The sequence below is a fragment of the Callorhinus ursinus genome, unplaced genomic scaffold, assembly GCF_003265705.2.
Source record: "Callorhinus ursinus isolate GAN/ISIS: 27379988/994484 unplaced genomic scaffold, GSC_fseal_2.0 scaffold101, whole genome shotgun sequence".
Lineage (NCBI taxonomy): Eukaryota > Metazoa > Chordata > Mammalia > Carnivora > Otariidae > Callorhinus > Callorhinus ursinus.
In genome coordinates this window covers 1280186-1301071 of record NW_027397163.1, presented here as the reverse complement: position 1 = coordinate 1301071, position 20886 = coordinate 1280186, and the positions used below count along the sequence as shown (strand labels likewise).

At 38.4% G+C, this 20886-nt stretch overlaps 3 protein-coding genes across 3 annotated transcripts in view; 2 read left to right on the top strand and 1 right to left on the bottom strand.

Moving 5' to 3' along the window:
* LOC112806790 (uncharacterized) overlaps positions 1–20886 on the top strand; it is a 909505-nt gene that overhangs the window by 128099 nt on the left and 760520 nt on the right. The window lies entirely within an intron of this gene.
* The window catches only part of LOC112806785 (KRAB domain-containing protein 5-like), a 441696-nt gene that overhangs the window by 55882 nt on the left and 364928 nt on the right, over positions 1–20886 (bottom strand). The window lies entirely within an intron of this gene.
* On the top strand, positions 7–3896 carry LOC112806557 (heterogeneous nuclear ribonucleoprotein A3-like). The gene is made up of 9 exons (XM_025848855.2): positions 7–94; positions 172–382; positions 648–737; positions 821–913; positions 995–1075; positions 2191–2334; positions 3305–3427; positions 3525–3597; positions 3690–3896. The coding sequence occupies exons 1-8, from the start codon at positions 29–31 to the stop codon at positions 3575–3577; spliced, it is 861 nt and encodes a 286-aa protein (XP_025704640.1). The 5' UTR covers positions 7–28; the 3' UTR covers positions 3578–3597; positions 3690–3896.

The following is a 20886-nucleotide window of genomic DNA, read 5'->3' as shown; positions in this document are numbered from 1 at the left end:
CTCTTGTGTTGAAGAGGTGGATGCAGCAATGTGTGCCCGACCACACAAGGTTGATGGGCGTGTAGTGGAACCAAAGAGAGCTGTTTCTAGAGAGGTATTTTGATGACACTATACTGTGTAATATGTGAGATTGTTGGAGAATTTGGTTTTTGACTTTTTTTTTATTTGTAGGATTCTGTAAAGCCTGGTGCCCATCTAACAGTGAAGAAAATTTTTGTTGGTGGTATTAAAGAAGACACAGAAGAATATAATTTGAGAGACTACTTTGAAAAGTATGGCAAGATTGAAACCATAGAAGTTATGGAAGACAGGCAGAGTGGAAAAAAGAGAGGATTTGCTTTTGTAACTTTTGATGATCATGATACAGTTGATAAAATTGTTGGTAAGTAGAAATTTATTGGAACTTGAATGAGAAAACAAAAGGTCCCTTTGTGCTATGTTAGATTTGCCAAATTGCTTATTTTGTATTGCATTTAATAGCATATAAAGTATGTGGTTCAGTTTTCATAAATGACATTTTAGAACACTGATTCTCAAAGTCACTATTTTCTTGATGATGTTTTAATGTTATGTAGTGATAGAGGTTATTTGTGATTTTCCAAACCTCAAATAATTTGTTTGTTTGTTTGATTAAAAAAAATTTTTAGTTCAGAAATACCACACTATTAATGGGCATAATTGTGAAGTGAAAAAAGCCCTTTCTAAGCAAGAAATGCAGTCTGCTGGATCACAAAGAGGTGAGTAGTACAATATATATACATAAAATAGGTGTGAGTGACATTTGTAAAGTTTTTAAAGCTCTCCCTTGCCCATGTTAAAGGTCGTGGAGGTGGATCTGGCAACTTCATGGGTCGTGGAGGAAACTTTGGAGGTGGTGGTAACTTTGGCCGTGGTGGAAACTTTGGTGGAAGAGGTAAGAGGGTTATCTTTGATTGTCTTCCTGAAGTTGATTGGTAAGTTGTATAGTTTTAATTCCTATCTTGCTTTTCGTCAGGAGGCTATGGTGGCGGAGGTGGTGGCAGCAGAGGTAGTTATGGAGGAGGTGATGGTGGATATAATGGATTTGGAGGTGACGGTAAGTTTTTAACGGATGTTTGATATTTTAATTCTGTTCCTATACTTTATGGAAAGTTACATTTGTTTCTATTTTTAATTTTAGCTATACCTAGCATGACTTGACGATATTCAAATATGATTCTGAACTAATACCATGGAAGACTAGACTTACCCCCCATAAATTTGCAACATTAGCTAGTTCCTTTTTTTTTTTCTTTTTTAAGATTTTATTTATTTGACAGCGACACAGCGAGAGAGGGAACACAAGCAGGGGAGTGGGAGAGGGAGAAGCAGACTCCGGCTGAGCAGGGAGCCTGATGTGGGGCTCAATCCCAGGACCGTGGGATCATGACCTGAGCCAAAAGCGGATGCTTAATGACTGAGCCACCCAGGGGCCCCTAGCTGGTTCCTTTTTTGGTCAGAAATATTGTGCTAGCATTTGAGCTGAATTTTCTCTCAGGAGACTGTTCACTATTTTCTTTAGTGAACTTTAATTTTTTTTTTTTTTTAAAGATTTTATTTATTTATTTGACAGAGAAATAGCACAAGTAGGCAGAGTGGCAGGCAGAGGGAGAGGGAGAAGCAGGCTCTCCGCTGAGCAGGGAGCCGGACATGGGGCTCGATCCCAGGACCCTGGGATCATGACCCGAGCCGAAGGCAGCCGCTTAACCGACTGAGCCACCCAGGCGCCCCAACTTTAATTTTTAGAAACAATTTTTTTAGTATAAAAAGATATGTAAGCTTTCATCTTAATCCTCACTGGATCAGGATTTTTGTTTTTGTTTTTTTTTTAACTTGAATTATTTTGACAGAACACAGGCAGACAGGGTTGGGAGGGAATGGCAGCGTTCAGAGAAAGAGAAGCAGGTTCCCCACTGAGCAGGGAGCCTGATGCAGGGCTCAGTCCCAGGACCCTGGGATCATGACCTGAGTGGAAGGCAGACGCTTAACCAACGGAGCCACCCAGGTGTCTCTAGCCCAGGTTTTTGATGCTCTGTTAATGACGTAGTACCAGTCTTTCGAGTGTTAAGTCATTGGTTTATTTTCAAGTTGACTAATTGTAATATAGAGTTGAATAACTTGACTTTACACGTGTATGTTTTTGGGTGACTCCCGCCCCCCCCTTTTTTTAAGGTGGCAACTATGGTGGTGGTCCTGGATATAGTAGTAGAGGAGGCTATGGTGGTGGTGGACCAGGATATGGAAACCAAGGAGGCGGATATGGAGGTGGTGGTGGAGGATACGATGGTTACAATGAAGGAGGAAATTTTGGAGGTGGTAAGCTTTCACTTGTTTTAAATGTTCAAAATTGTTTAAATTCAAAAAGTGTTAAAATGTAGCATTTGGTCAAATAGTAATATTAGAAAATCCTTAAATGATGAATGATTAAACTGAATTTTCTTTGTTGGCTATTTAGCAAATTGGTAAATTATGTTCACTTTTTATGTAATTGAAATGGGCATTTTTCAGTAATGTATTTTGCTAGTATTTAGTGCTAATTCTGGGCACTTTTAAATTAGACAAATGGGAACTGCAAATTGAATGCAGACACATTGAAATGAATAAGGTGTGGTCTGGAGTTCAGGGCACAGAAGTACTTGGAATTTTAACGTCCTAGGTACATTTCAGACAATAAGCAAGTTTGCATCGTTATTCCATAGTAACTACAGATAAAGAGCTTTGTTATAAACAAATGCACTGAATTTTGTTGGGGTGCATTAATGTTTTCAACTTTCGGTTTTTAGGTTTGTTTTTTTTAATTTTTAAATTTACTTTAAGCTTTGTGCCCAACATGGGGATCAAACTCGCAACCCCAAAATCAAGAGTTGTATGCTCTACCCACTGAGCCAGCCAGGCACCCCTAGAAAATTTTTTTGACCAGCCACTCTAGATACCTTTTTTGTCATTGACTTAAAAGTTATGCTATGTCCAAATTAGAGAATCAAGCAAAGTTGATAGTGGTATGAAGACAAGAATGTGTGCTAGGGTGTTGGCATCTGATGTGGGCAAAAGATGGCACCTATCTAAATACATGCTCTTCTGGACCGTCTTCATTATTTCCCCTCTCAATGCCTGAGGTCTGGTAGTGGGCCTCTGTGGAGTTGGTAGTTCTATATACGTTTTTTGAAGGGTTGCATTGTAAGTGTTCCTAGTGTGCTGTTGTGATTGTGGAAAGTTAATCATATATATTAAAAGAGGAAAATAATTGTGTAGGTTAACTACAAACAAAACTTTTTTGTAATTTCAGGTAACTATGGTGGTGGTGGGAACTATAATGATTTTGGAAATTATAGTGGACAACAGCAATCAAATTATGGACCCATGAAGGGGGGCAGTTTTGGTGGAAGAAGCTCGGGCAGTCCCTATGGTGGTAAGTACTCCTCCCCTTCTCCCTTTTGGTTAAAAATTTTCATGGATTTCTTAATTTAAAAACTTACACAAGTTTTTTTAAATATGTTTATTTCTAGGTGGTTATGGATCTGGTGGTGGAAGTGGTGGATATGGTAGCAGAAGGTTCTAAAAAAATTTCAGAAGAAAAGGGTAGGTATCTTTAAAATTTTATCATGATGATAAAGAATATGTGGAACTGTTCACTGAGTGTAATAATTTTTTTATCCTGTATTATTCAACAGGCTACAGTTCTTAGCAGGAGAGAGAGCGAGGAGTTGTCAGGAAAGCTGCAGGTTACTTTGAGACAGTCGTCCCAAATGCATTAGAGGAACTGTAAAAATCTGCCACAGAAGGAACGATGATCCATAGTCAGAAAAGTTACTGCAGCTTAAACAGGAAACCCTTCTTGTTCAGGACTCTCATAGCCACAGTTTGCAAAAAGTGCAGCTATTGATTAGTGCAATGTAGTGTCAGTTACATGTACATTCCCGAGGTCTTTTATCTGTTGTAGCTTTTTCTTTTTCTTTTCATTACATCAGGTATATTGCCCTGTAAATTGTGGTAGTGGTACCAGGAATAAAAAATTAAGGAATTTTTAACTTAAAAAAAAAAAAGAAGAAGAACAAGAGGCAGTACTGACTGGCAGGGACCTAATCAATACAGACATTAGTAAGATGTCAGAACTAGAGTTCAGAATGATGATTTTATTTTATTTTTTAAAGATTTGTATTTATTTATTTAAGAGAGACAGAATGAGAGAGAGAGCACATGAGAGGGGGGAAGGTCAGAGGGAGAAGCAGACTCCCTGCCGAGCAGGGAGCCCGATGCAGTACTCGATCCAGGGACTCCAGGATCATGACCTGAGCCAAAGGCAGTCGCTTGACCAACTGAGCCACCCGGGCACCCCAGAATGATGATTTTAAAGATACTAGGTAGGCTTGAAAAAAGCATGGAAGTTATTAGGAGAAACCCTTTCTGGAGAAATAAAAGAACTAAAATCTAACCAAGTCAAAGTCAAAAAAGGCTATTAATGAGGTGCAATAAAAAATGGAAGCTCTAACTGTCAGGATAAATGAGGCAGAAGAGAGAATTAGTGATATAGAAGACCAAATGATGGAAAATAAAGAAGCTGAGAAAAAGAGAGTTAAACAACTACTGGATCACGAGGGCAGAATTCAAGAGATAAATGATACCATAAGATGAAAGAACATTAGAATAATTGGGATCCCAGAAGAAGAAGAAAGAGAGAGGGGCAGAAAGTATATTGGAGCAAATTATAGCAGAGAACTTCCCTAATTTGGGGAAGGAAACAGGCATCAAAATCCAGGAGGCACAGAGAACCCCTCTCAAAAATCAATAAAAATAGGTCAACACCCCGACATCTAATCGTAAAATTTATGAGTCTCAGAGACAAAGAGAAAATCCTGAAAGCAGCTCGGGAGAAGAGATCTGTGACCTACAATGGTAGAAACATTAGACTGACAACAGACTTATCCACAGAGACCTGGTAGGCCAGAAAGGACTAACATGATATATTCAAAGCACTAGATGAGAAAAATATGCAGCCAAGAATACTATATCCAGCTAGGCTGTCATTGAAAATAGAAGGAGAGATAAAAAGCTTCCAGGACAAACAAAAACGAAAGGAATTTGCAAACACGAAACCAGCCCTCCAAGAAATATTGAAAGGGGTCCTCTAAGCAAAGAGAGAGCCTAAAAGCAGCATGGACCAGAAAGGAATACAGACAATATACAGTAACAGTCACTTTACAGGCAATACAATGGCACTAAATTCATATCTTTCAATAGTGACGCTGAAGGTAAAGGGGCTAAATGTCCCAGTCAAAAGACACAGGCTATCAGACTGGATAAAAAAGCAAGACCCATCAATATGCTGTCTGCAAGAGGCTCATTTTAGACCCAAAGACACCCCCAGATTGAAAGTGAGGGGGTGGAAAACCATTTACTATGCTAATGGACACCAAAAGAAAGCTGGGGTGGCAATCCTTGTATCAGACAAATTAGATTTTAAACCAAAGACTGTAATAAGAGATGAGGAAGAACACTATATCCTACTTAAAGGGTCTATCCAACAAGAAGATCTAACAATTGTAAATATCTGCCCCTAACATGGGAGCAGCCACTTACATAAGCCAATTAATAACAAAAGCAAAGAAACACATCGACAACAATACAATAATAGTGGGGGACTTTAACACCCCCCTCACTGAACTGGACAGATCATCTAAGCAAAAGATCAACAAGGAAATAAAGACTTTAAATGACACACTGGGGGCGCCTGGGTGGCTCAGTCATTAAGTGTCTGCCTTCAGCTCAGGTCATGATCCCAGGGTCCTGGGATCGAGCCCCGCATCGGGCTCCCTGCTCCACGAGAAGCCTGCTTCTCCCTCTCCCACTCCCCCTGCTTGTGTTCCCTCGCTCGCTCTCTGTCAAATAAATAAATAAAATCTTTAAAAATAAATAAATAAATAAATGACACACTGGACCAAATGGACTTCACAGACATATTCAGAACATTCCATCCCAGAGCAACAGGATACACATTCTTCTCTAGTGCCCATGGAACATTCTCCAGAAGTGATCACATCCCAGGTCACAAGTCAGGGCTCAACCAGTACCAAAAGATTGGGATCATTCCCTGCATATTTTCAGACCACAATGCTTTGAAACTAGAACTCAATCACAAGAGGAAAGTCGGAAAGAACTCAAATACATGGAGGCTAAAGAGCATCCTACTAAAGAATGAATGGGTCAACCAGGAAATTACAGAAGAATTTAAAAAATTCATGGAAACCAATGAAAATGAAAACACAACTGTTCAAAATCTTTGGGATGCCGCAAAGGCGGTCCTAAGAGGAAAGTATATAGCAATACAAGCCTGTCTCAAGAAACAAGAAAGGTCTCAACTACACAACCTAACCCTACACCTAAAGGAGCTGGAGAAAGAACAGCAAATAAAGCCTAAACCCAGCAGGAGAAGAGAAATAATCAAGATCAGAGCAGAAATCAATGAAACAGAAACCAAAAGAATAGTAGAACAGATCAACGAAACTAGGAGCTGGTTCTTTGAAAGAATTAACAAGATTGATAAACCCCTGGCCAGACTTATTAAAAAGAAAAGAGAGGGAGGAGAGGAAGGGAAGGGAGGGGGAGCAGCGGGCGGCAATAGCGGTGAATTTTTCTGGAAGTGGGTGGGGGGCGCCACTCACAGCCCCAGGTGCTGCTTGTGCTGGGAGCCACGGTGTCTCCTGGACACTCCAGTGAAAGAAAAGCACAAGAAGAAAGTTTTACAGTCACTGTTGATATGACTATTATGCTGATCCCCCAAATCAAAAAAAGGCTCCTGAGACCCAGGGGACAGATCATAGTGTTGTGCTTTGGAGGTCGAGGAAACTTAGAAACTGATTCTGTCACAGTTTAAGATGCCTTTGGAAAATTCTGCATTCTTCTTAGATGAATCTTTAGAACTTGATAACCATCAAATCATTGGCCAGATTTGTCTGAGTTGATTATATATTGTTATTTTTTGAAATCTTAAGAGACAAGATAAGCCATTAATCCAAAAATTACCAATCTCAAAGAAACTTAGAAGCTTCCTTCTTATAAAGTTTTAAAATGTACTAAAAGCTACTCTTAGATAGGAAGATTCATATATTCTCATCTAAGTTTTCTGAAACTTCCCCAACTTATCCACTGAATCTCTTTTTTAAATGAACCTTCCCTGTGTAGTTTGCTCAAGAACCCAGACTTTAAAATATTATCCTGCAGAACACCTTGTAAAGATCAGATAGTTCAAGTGGCATTTAGTTGAGGAAAACTATACCAGATTAAAGGAGTCTATGGAGATCGGACAGCTCAATGCAATCAACACATGACTCAGGACTCGATCCTGTATTGGAGGAAGAAGAAAGCCTTAGAGGACTCCATATGCTCAGCTAAAAAAACAACAACAACAACAAAAAACTGGAAAATAGACATTAAATAAAAATTTTGTATAATTGTTAAAAAAAAAGAAAGAAATGACCCAAGTAAATAAAATCATGAATGAAAGAGGAGAGATCACAACCAACACCAAAGAAATACAAACAATTATAAGAACATATTATGAGCAACTATATGCCAGCAAATTAGATAACCTGGAAGAAATGGATGCATTCCTAGAGACGTATCAACTACCAAAACTGAACCAGGAAAACATAGAAAACCTGAACAGACTTATAACCACTAAGGAAATTGAAGCAATCAAAAATCTCCCAACAAACAAAAGCTCAGAGCCAGATGGCTTCCCAGGGGAATTCTATGAAACATTTAAAGAAGAATTAATACCTATTCTTCTGAAATTGCTCCAAAAAATAGAAATGGAAGGAAAACTTCTAAACTCACTTTATGAGGCCAGCATTACCATGATCCCCAAACTAGACAAAGACCCCATCAAAAAGAATTATAGACCAATATCCTTGATGAACATGGATGCAAAAATTCTCACCAAAATACTAGCCAAGAGGATCCAACAGTACATTAAAAGGATTATTCCCCACAAGCAAGTGGGATTTATCCTTGGGCTGCAAGGTTGGTTCAACATCTGCAAATCAATCAATATGATACAATACATTAATAAAAGAAAGAACAAGAACCATATGATCCTCTCAATAGATGCAGAAAAAGCATTTGACAAAGTACAGCATCCTTTCTTGATTAAAACTCTTCAGAGTATAGGGATAGAGGGTACGTACCCCAATATCATAAAAGCCATCTATGAAAAACCTACAGGGAATATCATTCTCAATGGGGAAAAACTGAGAGCTTTCCCCCTAAGGTCGGGAACATGGCAGGGATGTCCACTATCACCATTGCTATTCAACATAGTACTAGAAGTCCTAGCCACAGCAATCAGACAACAAAAAGAAATCAAAGGCATCCAAATCAGCAAAGAAGAAGTCAAACTCTCACTCTTTGCAGATGATATGATACTTTATGTGGAAAACCCAAAAGACTCCACCCCAAAACTGCTAGAACTCATACAGAAATTCAGTAAAGTGGCAGGATATAAATCAATGCACAGAAATCAGTGGCATTCCTATACACCAAGACAGGAGAAAGAGAAATTAAGGAGTTGATCCCATTTACAATTGCACCCAAAACCATAAGATACCTAGGAATAAATTTAACCAAAGAGGCAAAGGATCTGTACTCAGAAAACTATAAAATACTCATGAAAGAAATTGAGGAAGACATAAAAAATGGAAAAACGTTTCATGCTCATGGATTGGAAGAACAAATGTTGTGAAGATGTCAATACTACCTAGAGCAATCTACACATTCAATGCAATCCCTATCAAAATACCATCCACTTTTTTCAAAGAAATGGAACAAAGAATCCTAAAATTTGTATGGAACCAGAAAAGACCCCGAATAGCCAGCGGAATGTTGAAAAAGAAAAGCAAAGCTGGCGGCATCACAATCCCGGACTTCACGGTCTATTACAAAACTGTATTCATCAAGACGGTATGTTACTGGCACAAAAACAGACACATAGATCAATGGAACAGAATAGAGAGCCCACAAATGGACCCTCAACTCTATGGTCAACTGATCTTCGACAAAACAGGAAAGAATGTCCAATGGAAAAAAGACAGTCTCTTCAACAAATGGTGTTGGGACAATTGGACAGCCACATGCAGAAGAATGAAACTGGACCATTTCCTTACACCACACACAAAAAGACTCCAAATGGTTGAAAGACCTAATGTGAGACAGGAATCCATCAAAATCCTAAAGGAGAACACAGGCAGCAACCTCTTCGGCCTTAGCCACAGCAAGTTCTTCCTAGAAACATTGCCAAAGGCAAGGGAAGCAAGGGCAAAAATGAACTATTGGGCCTTCATCAAGATAAAAACCTTTGCACAGCAAAAGAAACAGTCCACAAAACCAAAAGACAACCGACAGAATGGGAGAAGATATTTGCAAATGACATATCAGATAAAGGGCTAGTATCCTAAATCTATAAAGAACTTCTTAAACTCAACACCCAAAGAACAAATGATCCAATCAAGAAATGGGCAGAAGACATGAACAGACATTTTTCCAAAGAAGACATCCAAATGGCCAACAGACACATGAAAAAGTGCTCAACATCCCTCGGCATCAGGGAAATCCAAATCAAAACCTCAATGAGATACCACCTCACACCAGTCAGAATGGCTAAAATTAACAAGTCAGGAAACCACGGACGTTGGCAGGGATGCGGAGAAAGGGGAACCCTCCTACACTGTTGGTGGGAGTGCAAGCGGGTGCGAATGCAAGCTGGTGCAGCCACTCTGCAAAACAGTATGGAGGTTCTTCAAAAAGTTGAATATAGAGCTACCATTCGATCCAGCAATTGCACTACTGGGTATTTACCCCAAAGATACAAATGTAGGAATCTGAAGGGGTACATGCACCCCGATGTTTATAGCAGCAATGTCCACAATAGCCAAACTGTGGAAAGAGCCAAGATGTCCATCGACAGATGAATGGATAATGAAGATGTAGTATATACATACAATGGAATATTATGCAGCCACCAAAAGGAATGAAATCTTGCCATTTGCAACGACGTGGGTGGAACTGGAGAATATTATGCTGAGCGAAATAAGTCAGTCAGAGAAAGACGTGTATCATATGACCTCACTGATATGAGGAATTCTTAATCTCAGGAAACAAACAGGGTTGCTGGAGTGGTGGAGGGTGGGAGGGATGGGGTGGCTGGGTGATAGACACTGGGGAGGGTATGTGCTATGGTGAGCGCTGTGAATTGTGCAAGACTGTTGAATCACAGACCGGTACCTCTGAAACAAACAATACATTGTATGTTTAAAAAAAAAAAAAAGAAGAAGAAGATAACAGGAGGGGAAGAATGAAGGGGGGGAAATCGGAGGGGGAGACGAACCATGAGAGACGATGGACTCTAAGAAACAAACTGAGGGTTCTAGAGGGGAGGGGGTGGGGGGGGATGGGTTAGCCTGGTGATGGGTATTAAAGAGGGCACATTCTGCGTGGAGCACTGGGTGTTATACACAAACAATGAATCATGGAACACTACATCAAAAACTAATGATGTAATGTATGGTGATTAACATAATAATAAAAAAAAGAAGAACAGATGGGAGAAATAAAAAGCGAAGCAGTCTTTGATACTAACCATAGGGTCTGTGCAATAAACATCTACTTCTGATCAAGTGGAAAAAAAAAAAAAGTGAAGGGATCCAGAAACATTTATCATGCAAACGGATGTCAAAAGAAAGCTGGAGTAGCAATCCTTATATTGGGCAAACTAGATTTTAAAACAAAGTCTGTAAAAAGTGACAAAGGAGGACACTATATAATAATAAAGAGGAGAATCCAACAAAAAGATATAACAATTGTAAATATTTATGGACCCAGCATGGGTGCACCCAAATACATAAAACAGTTAATAACAAACATAAAAGGACTAATCAGTAGTAATACAATAATAGTAGAGGACTTTAATACCTCATTAACATCAATGGACAGATCATCCAAACAGAAAATCAACAAGGAAAGAGTGGCTTTGAATGACACACCAGACTAGATGAATTTAACAGATATATCCAGAATATTCCATTTTAAAACAATACATATTCTCTTCAGGTATATACAGAATATTCTCCAGAACAGATGATATATTAGGCCACAAAACAAGCCTCAACAAATTAAAAAAGACTGAAGTCATACCATGCATCTTTTCTAACCTCAGTGCTATGAAACTCGAAGTCAAGAGCAAGAAAAAAATCTAGGAATACCACAAATACACAGAGGTTAAATAACAAGCTACTAAACAATGAATGGGTCAACCAAGAAATCAAAGAAGAAATAAAAAAGTACATGGAAACAAATTACATTGAAAACACAATGGTCCCAATCCTTTGGGATGCAACAAAAGGGGTTCTAAGAGGGAAATTTATAGCAATATAGGCCATCCTCAACAAGCAAGAAATATGTCAAATAGACAACCTAACCTTATACATATAGGAGCTAGAAAACTCAAAAGCAGAAGAAAAGAAATAATAAAGATTAGAGAAGTAAATAACAAACTTAAAAAAACTCAAACAGATCAATGAAACCAGGTGTGGTTCTTTGAAAAGAGCAACAAAAGATAAACTTCTAGACAGACTCATCAGAGGGAGAGAGATCGAGAGGAATCAAACAAAATCACAAATAAGAGAAATAGCAACCAACACTACAGGAATACAAACAATTTTAAGAGAATATTATGAAAAACTATATGCCAACAAATTGGACAACCTAGAAAAAAATGGATAAATTCCTAGAAACATATAACCTACTGAATTTGAAGCATAAAGACATAGAAAATTTACAGACCAATTACCAGAAAGGAGAATGAATCAGTACAAAAAAACAAACAACAACAAAAACAAGACAACTCCCAAATCACAAAAGTCCAAGACTAGATGGCTTCATGGATGAATTCTACCAAACACAGAAAGAAGAGTTAATATCTATTCTCAGACTATTCCAAAAAATAAAAAAGGAAGGAAAAGTTCCCAATTCATTCTATGAGGCCAGCATTAGCCTGATACCAAAACCAGATCAAAACACCGCAGAGAAAGAACTATAGGCCAACATCCCTGATGAACATAGATGTAAAAATCCTCAACAAAGTACGAGCAAACCAAATTCAACAATATATTAAAAATATTTTACCGGGGTGCCTGGATGGCTCAGTTGTTAAGCATCTGCCTTCGGCTCAGGTCATGATCCCAGGGGTCCTGGGATCTAGCCCTGCATCGGGCTCCCTGTTCGGCAGGAAGCCTGTTTCTCCCTCTCCCACTCCCTCTGTTTGTGTTCCCTCTCTCGCTGTGTCTCCATCAAATAAATAAATAAAATCTTAAAAAAAATAATTTACCATGATCAAGGGTGACTCAATACTCAAATCAATCAACGTGATACGTCACATCAATAAGAGAAAGGATAAAAACCATATGATCATTTTTCAGTAGGCACAGAAAAAGCATTTGAGAAATGACGACATCCATTCATGATAAAAGACCTCAATAAAGTAAGTTTAGAGGGAACATACCTCAACATAATAAAGGTCATATATGAAAAACCCACAGTGAACATCATACCCAGTGGGGAAAAACTGAGAGATTTTCCCCAAAGGTCAGGAAGAAGACTCCCACCACTTTAATTCAACATAGTACCTCAAGACCTAGCCACAAAAATTAGACAAGAAAAAAAATATAAAAGGCATCCAAATGGGTAAGGAAGCAGTAAAACTTTCATTATTTGCAGATGATGCTGTATTTAGAAAAATCTAAGACTCCATGTAAAAAAACTATTAGACCTGCTAAACGAATTCAGTATAGTCATAGGATACAAAATCAATGTGCAGAAATCTATTGCATTTCTATACACTAATAATGAACCAGCAGAAAGAGAACCTAAGAAAACAATCCCATTTAAAATTGCACCCCAAATAATAAGATACCTAGGAATAAACATAACCAAAGAGGTGAAACTCTGAAAACTATAAAACACTGATAAAAAAAAAAACTAAAGAGGACACAAAGAAATGGAAAGATATTCCATGCTCATGGATTAGAAGAAAAAATATTGTTAAAATGTTTATACTATCCAAAGCAATCTATACATTTAATGAAATCCCTATCAAAATACCAAAGGATTTTTCACAGAAATAGATCAAACAATCCTAAAATTTGGAAGCCCCAAAGACCCTAAATAGCCAAAGCAATTTTGAAAAATAAAAGCAAAGCTGGAGGTATCCAAATTCCAGAGTTTGAGTCCTATTACAAAACTATAGTAATCAAAACATTATGGTACTGGCACAAAAACAGACACATAGATCAATGGAACAGAATAGCAAACCAAGTAATCAATGCACAACTGTATGATCAATTAATCTTTGACAAAGCAGGAAAGAATATCAAATGGGAAAAAGAGTCTCTTCAACAAATGGTGTTGGAAAAAGTGATCAACTACGTGCAAAAAAATGAAACTGAACCACTTTCTTATACCATACACCAAAACAAACTCAAAATGGATTAAAGACCTGAATGTGAGACCTGATACCATAAATTTCCTAGAAGAGAACACAGGTAGCAATATCTCTGACTTCTGCCTTAGCAACATTTTTCTAGATATGTCTCCTGAACCAAGGGAAATAAACGGTAAAATGAACTATTAGGACTTCATCAAAGGAAAAAAACTTCTGCACAGCAATGGAAACTATCAGCAAAATTAAAAGGTAACCTATGGAATGGGAGAAGATATTTGCAAATGACATATCTGATACAGGGTTAATAACAGAAATATATAAAGAACTTATAGAACTCAACACCCAAAAAACAAGCCAATTAAAAAATGGGCAGAAGACATGAACAGACATCTCTCCAAAGACGTCCAAATGGCCAACAGACACATGAAGAGATGCTCTACATCACTCATCATCAGGGAAATGCAAATCAAAACTACCATGAGATAGCACCTCACACTGCTCAGAATGGCTAAAATAAAAAACATAAGAAACAATAAGTGCTGGTGAGAATGTGGAGAAAAAGGAACCCTTGAGCCTTATTGGTGGGAACGTAAACTGCTGTAGCCACTATGAAAATCAGTATGGGGGTTTCTCAAAAGGTCAAAAATAGAATTATCTTATGGTCCAACAATTGCACTACTAGGTATTTAACCAAAGAATACAAAAATACTAATTCAAAGGGATATATGCTTCCTGATGTTTATAGCAGCATTTTCTACAACAACCAAATTGTGGAAACAGCCCAAGTGTCCATCAGCTGATGAAAGGATAAAGAAGTTGTGGTAAATATATTCCATTGATATATGCTAAGCGACAAGAGAGAAAGACAATGGATATAATGCTAAGTGATATAAGTTAAAGACAAATACCATATGATTTCACTCATATGTAGAATTTAAGAAAGAAAATAAATAAGCAAGTAGAAAAAGAAAGAGAGAGAGAGACAAACCAAGAAATAGACTCAACTACAGAGAACAAACTGAGGGCTACCAGAGTGGAGGTGGGTGGGGTAATGGGTAAAATAAGTGAGAGGGATTAAGGAGTGTCATGATGAGCACTGGGTGTTGTATGGAAGTGTTGAATCATATTGTACACCTGAAACTAATATAACACTATGGGGCGCCTGGGTGGCTCAGTTGGTTGAGGGTCTGCCTTTGGCTCAGGTGATGATCCTGGGGTCCTAGGATTGAGCCCCATGTCAGGCTCTCTGCTTAGCAGGGGAGTCTGCTTCTTCCTCTCCCTCTGCCTCTTCCCCTACTTGTGTGTGCTCTCTCTCAAATAAATAAAAGCTTTAAAAAAAATAATATAGGGGCACCTGGGTGGCTCAGTCATTAAGCATCTGCCTTCGGCTCAGGTCATGATCCCAGGGTCCTGGGATCAAGCCCCACATCAGGCTCCCTGCTCAGCGGGAAGCCTGCTTCTCCCTCTCCCACTCCCCCTGCTTGTGTTCCTCCTCTTGCTGTGTGTCTCTCTCTGTTAAATAAATAAAATCTTAAAAATATATATATATATATAACACTCTATGTTAACTATACTGGAATTAAAATTTTAAAAAGTGAGCAGATGCATGGTGTAAAAAAATGTTTTACTTAAGCTATATGATAATCACAAAGCAAAGACCTACTTTAGATACAAAGAAGATAAATAGAAAGGATTGTAAGCATATGACTATAGAAAATCATCAAATCACAAAGGAATTATAAAACATCCAGAAAATGGCAATAGTAAGTCAACATCCATCATGGCTTAAGTGTAAATTAACTAAATTCTCTGATCAAAATATACAGAGTGGCTGAATGGATATAAATACATGACAAAACTTTATGCTGCCTATAAGAGACCAACTTAGGCTTTATGGACACACAGGCTTAAAGTGAAAACATGGAAAAAATATTCTATATAAATGGAAACAATAACTAAAAAGCATGGTGACTATAATTATGTCGGACAAAATAGATTTTTTTGCCAAAGACTGTAATAATAAAAGGGTCAATCCAACATGACACTTATACATTTTTGTGCACATGTTAGAAGAGTACCTAAATATATGAAAAAACTATTAACAGATTTGAATGGAGAAATAGACACCAATAACAAGGGACTCTGATATGTCACCCTCAACAATGGATAGATCATCTAGATGGAAAAACCAATAAAGAAATATTAGACTTAAACTACACATTGAGCAGATGGACTTAGAACATCCCAACAGCAGAAAACACATTCTTGTCATGTGCACATGGGACACTTTATAGATCACAAAACAAGTCTCAAGAAATTTAAGAAGATTGGAATCATATGAAGCATGTTTTCTCACCATCATGGCATGAAACTAGAAATCAATTGCAGAGGAAAACTAGAAAATTCTTAAATTTGTGGAAATTAAACAACATGCCACTGAAAAATCAATAGGTCAAAGAAGGGGTGACCTGGGTGGCTCAGTCGGTTAAGTGTCCAACTCTTGGTTTCAGCTCAGGTTATGATCCCAGGGTCATGAGACCGAGCCCCACACCAGGCTCTGCACTCAATACAGAGTCTGCTTGGGATTCTTTCTCTCCCTCTCTCTACCCCTCCCCAGCCTGCATGCTCTCTCTCTCAAATAAGTAAATAAATCTTTTAAAAAATTAGGTCAAGAAATTCAAAAGAGAAATAAAAATAGCCTGGGACAAATGAAAATGGAAACAAACAATGCCAAAACTTATGGGATACAACAAAAGAACTATCATAGCAACAAATGCCTACATTAAGAAAAAAGAAAGATCTCGAACAATTTAACTTTATACCTCAAGAAACTAGAAAAAGAACAAACTGAGCCCAAAGTTAGTATAAGGAAAGAAATAACAAAGATCAGAGCAAGAAGAAATGGGCATTAAAAAGACAATAGAAAATTTCAGTGAAAAGAAAATCTGTTTGTTTTTTTTTTTTAAAGAAGAACTAAGTTGATATAACTTTAGTTAGACTAACCAGAGGGGTGAGGTGAGGGAGAGAGAACTTAAATAAAATTTGAAATGGAAGAGGACAAATTACAACTGGTAGCACATAAATATAAATGATCAAAAGAAATTACCATGGAAAATTATGTCAACAAACTGGAGAATCTCTAAGAAACAGATAGATTCCTAAAAACCTACAACCTACCGAGACTGAATCATGAAGAACAACAACAACAAAAATCTAAATGGACCAGTTACTAATAAAGATAATGAAAGAGTAATCAAAAGCCTCTCAACAAACTAAAGCCCAGAGGACTAGATGGCTCACTGGTGAATTCAACCAAACATTTAGAGAATACCAACTCTTTTTCCAACTCTTCCAAAATATCACAGAGGACAGAACATTTCCAAACTCATTTTTCAGGGCCAGCATTACCCTGATAGCAAAACAAGACAAAGATACTACAAAAAGATAAAATTACATAGCTGATGAACTAGGCTACAAAAAAGTATTTAACAAAATATTAGCAAAAAAAACAAACAAAAAACCCCAAAATATTAGCATGTCAAATTCAACAGGGCATTAAAAGGAGCATGCGCCGTGATCAAGTGGGATTTATTTCAGGCATGCAAGGATGGTTCAATATCCATAACTCAACCAATGTGATACACCTCATTAGCAATATGAAGGATGAAAATCATATCACCTCAATAGATGCAAGAAGAGCCTCTGACAATATTCAACAGCTATTCATGATAAAAACTCTGAACAAGCTGGGTATAGAGAGAATGTACCTCAATATAATAAAGGCCATATATGACAAGGCCACAGCTAACATAATAGTCAATGGTGAAAAGCTGAAAGTCAGTCCGTCTACGATCAGAAACAAAACAAAGATGCCCACTCTTGCCCCTTTCGGTCAAATTACACTGGAAGTTTTAGCTAGAAAAATTATGTACAAAAAAGAAATTAAAAGTAGACATATTGGAAAGGAAGAAGTAAAGTTGTCTCTATTTGCAGATGGCATGATATCATATATAGAAAGCCCTAAATACTCTCCTTGTTAGATTGCTATCATAAAGCAGGCAAGAGATAACAAGTGTTGGCAAGGATGTAGAGAAAACAGAACGCTTGTGCACAGTTGCTGGGAATGTAAATTGGCACAGACACTGTGAAAAACAGTATGAAGTTCCCTCAAAAAATTAAAATACAACTATCCTATCATCAGGCAATCCTACTTCTGGGTATATATATCCAAAGAAAAGGGAATCACTATCTTTAAGAAATATCTGCACACCCCCATGTTCATTACATATCTACAATACCAAGACATGGGTACAACCTAAGTGTCCATTGTAAGATAAGTCAATAAAGAAAATGGGGTATACAGAGTATATGATGACTATAGTTAATAATACTGTATTGTATAATTGAAAACTGCAAAGAGAATACATCTTAAAAGTTCTCATCACAAGAAAAAAAAACTAATTATGTGAGGTGATGTATATTAACTTTAGAAGTGTGGTAAACACTTCTAAATATATGTATAAATAATGATGTTGTACACCTTAAACTAATAGCTTACATGTCAATTATATCTCAACAAAACTAAAAAATTAAATAAGCAGATTAGTGCTTGCTTAGGCATGCGGAGAAGGGGATAGAGGGTGGTGATAGAGTACGGGGTTTCATTAGCATGTAATAAAATGTTCTGCAACTGACTACACATGCATATATTAAAAAGCTATGAATTGCGGGCGCCTGGGTGGCTCAGTTGGTTAAGCGGCTGCGTTTGGCTCAGGTCATGATCCCGGAGCCCCGGGATCGAGTCCCGCATCGGGCTCCCTGCCCAGCGGGGAGTCTGCTTCTCCCTCTGACCCTCCTCCCTCTCATGCTCTCTGTCTCTCATTCTCTCTCTCTCAAATAAATAAATAAAATCTTTTAAAAAAAAAAGCTATGAATTGCACACTTAAATAGGTGAATTGCATGACATGTAAATTATATTCCAATAAAGCTGTTTTTTTTTTAATTTTATTTATTTGTCAAAGAGAGCGAGAGAGAGCACAAGCAGGGGGAGCAGCAGAGGGAGAGGGAGAAATAGGCTCCTTGGGACCCTGGGATCATGACCTGAGCCAAAGGCAGATGCTCAACTGACTGAGCCACCCAGGTGCCCCCCTGGGACATTTCATTAAAATAACATTGAAACTGGGCTTCACCGCAGATGCAAACAGAGATATTTAGAGATGGTCACTGATGAGGGTAATTTTTAAAACTACCCAGATGATCCCCAGAGAAACCAAGACTGAAAAACGCGCACGCGCGCTCGTGTGTGTGTGTGTGTGTGTGTGTGTGTGTGTGTGTGTGTGTAGCTTCTCAACCTGTAACATGCATGCTAGTCACTTGGAGATTTTGATAAAATGTTATAAGGCTCCACACTTAGAAATTATGATTCAGAGATGCCTGAGTGGCTCAGTTGGTTGAGCATCCGGCTCATGATTTCAGCTCAGGTCATGATCTCAGCATCGGGGCTCTGCACTCAGCCGGGAGTCTGCTTCTCTCCCTCCCTCTGCCACTGCCCTCCGCCCAACCCCCCACTTACATGTTCTCTCTTTTTCTTGCTCTAATAAATAAATAAATCTTGAACAACAAAAAAAAGAAATTCTGATTCAGCTGGTCCAGGATGGGGCCCATGAGTTTATATTTTCTCCTGTTGCAACTTTGAAACTAATTTTTTTCAGCTCTACTGAACTATGATTGACCAGAAAAATTATATATATGTAAGCTATACAAATGATTTTTTGTATATGTATACACGATGATATGATTACCACACCAAGCTAATCATCATATCCATCATTGCACATAGATGTCATGTGGGGGGGGTGTGGGTGAGGGCTAGGAGATGGGGGGAAATGGGAAATGTCTGCAAGGGTGCAAGCTTTCATAAGTTCTGGAGATCTAATGTACACCGTGGTGATTATACTTAATAATGCACTACATACTTAAATTAACTAAGGGAGTAGATCTAATGAACTTGTACACATCCTCAGATGGTTCTGAGCTGGATCCCTCAAACCCCACTTTTAGTTGCTATGATCTAGTAAAAGGCAGAGAAAACTAGAGCCTCTTTCACCAACACACATATTGTAATACAAATATTATTTGTTCCCAGTATAGACTTCCCTGAGAGATGTTTTCAGTTGTCTCTTTGTAACATGAGAGGGGATTAGAGACAATAGTATTTGAACAAGGCTGTATTTGGGAAACAACACTCATTCATTCATTCATTCATTCATTCAATGTCTCTAGAAACAAACTGGTGGTTGCCAGAATGGAGCAGAGTCGGGGGATTGCAAAATGGGTGAAGGGAGTAGAATGTGAAGTCTTTCAGTTACAGAATGAAAAAGTCATGAAGATGAAAGGTACAGCACAGGGAATAGAGGTGATGATATTTGAATAGCACCGTAGGATGACATAATAGTTACACTTATGCTGAGCATAGGATAACGTACAGACTTGTACAATCACTGTGTTGTACGCCTGAAGCTAATGTAATATTGCGTGTCAACTATGCTTCAGAAAAATAGGTAAGTGTTTCTAGAGCATCTACTATGTGCTCACATACGCGGTAGGGTCCATACGGTGTGGGACAGTGCGCTAGGAACTTCACATTATGTGAGCCAATCCTGAAAATACCCTGGGAGTTGGTTACGTCTTTCCCAGGGGCTTATTGATGCTGAGCCTTGTAATTCTAGGAACAAAGATTCTCTGTGTCTCTTTGCTTCTGTTACTGATCCGAAGAATAATCCTGCATGAAAGCACAACTGAGAAAAGGATAGAAACAGGCCTTTCTGTCTAAAAAGAGAAATAGAGATTTTGACAGATTTGGGTAGATTATTCACTTACATTCACGTATTTTGTTTGTTTTCACCATGAAGGACAATCAGTATACTCCCCAGAAATAGAAGGTGGGATGCTGCAAGTTACTCTTGAAGCACATGGTTTTGGTTTTTTTTAAATATATATTTTTTAATATTTTATTTATTTGACAGAGACACAGCAAGAGAGGGAACACAAGCAGGGGGAGTGGGAGAGGGGGAAGCAGACTCCCCACTGAGCAGGGAGATGGATGCGGGGCTTGATCCCAGGACCCCAGGATCATGACCTGAGCCGAAGCCAGACCCTTAATGACTAAGCCACCCAGGTACCCCAGGAAGCACATGTTTTAGCCAGAAAGATAGAAACTGGCTCGCCAAATTTAAGTCCTCTGAGTCCAGGTGTCAGGAAATAGAGAGTACCAGTCCTGGACCAGCAGGATGTGGGGCTGCCCTGAATTCTGGTGTTCTCTGAGCTTTTCCAGAAAGACAGAGTAGTGGGAGGGAGAGGGGCCAGGGTGGTGCCACTGC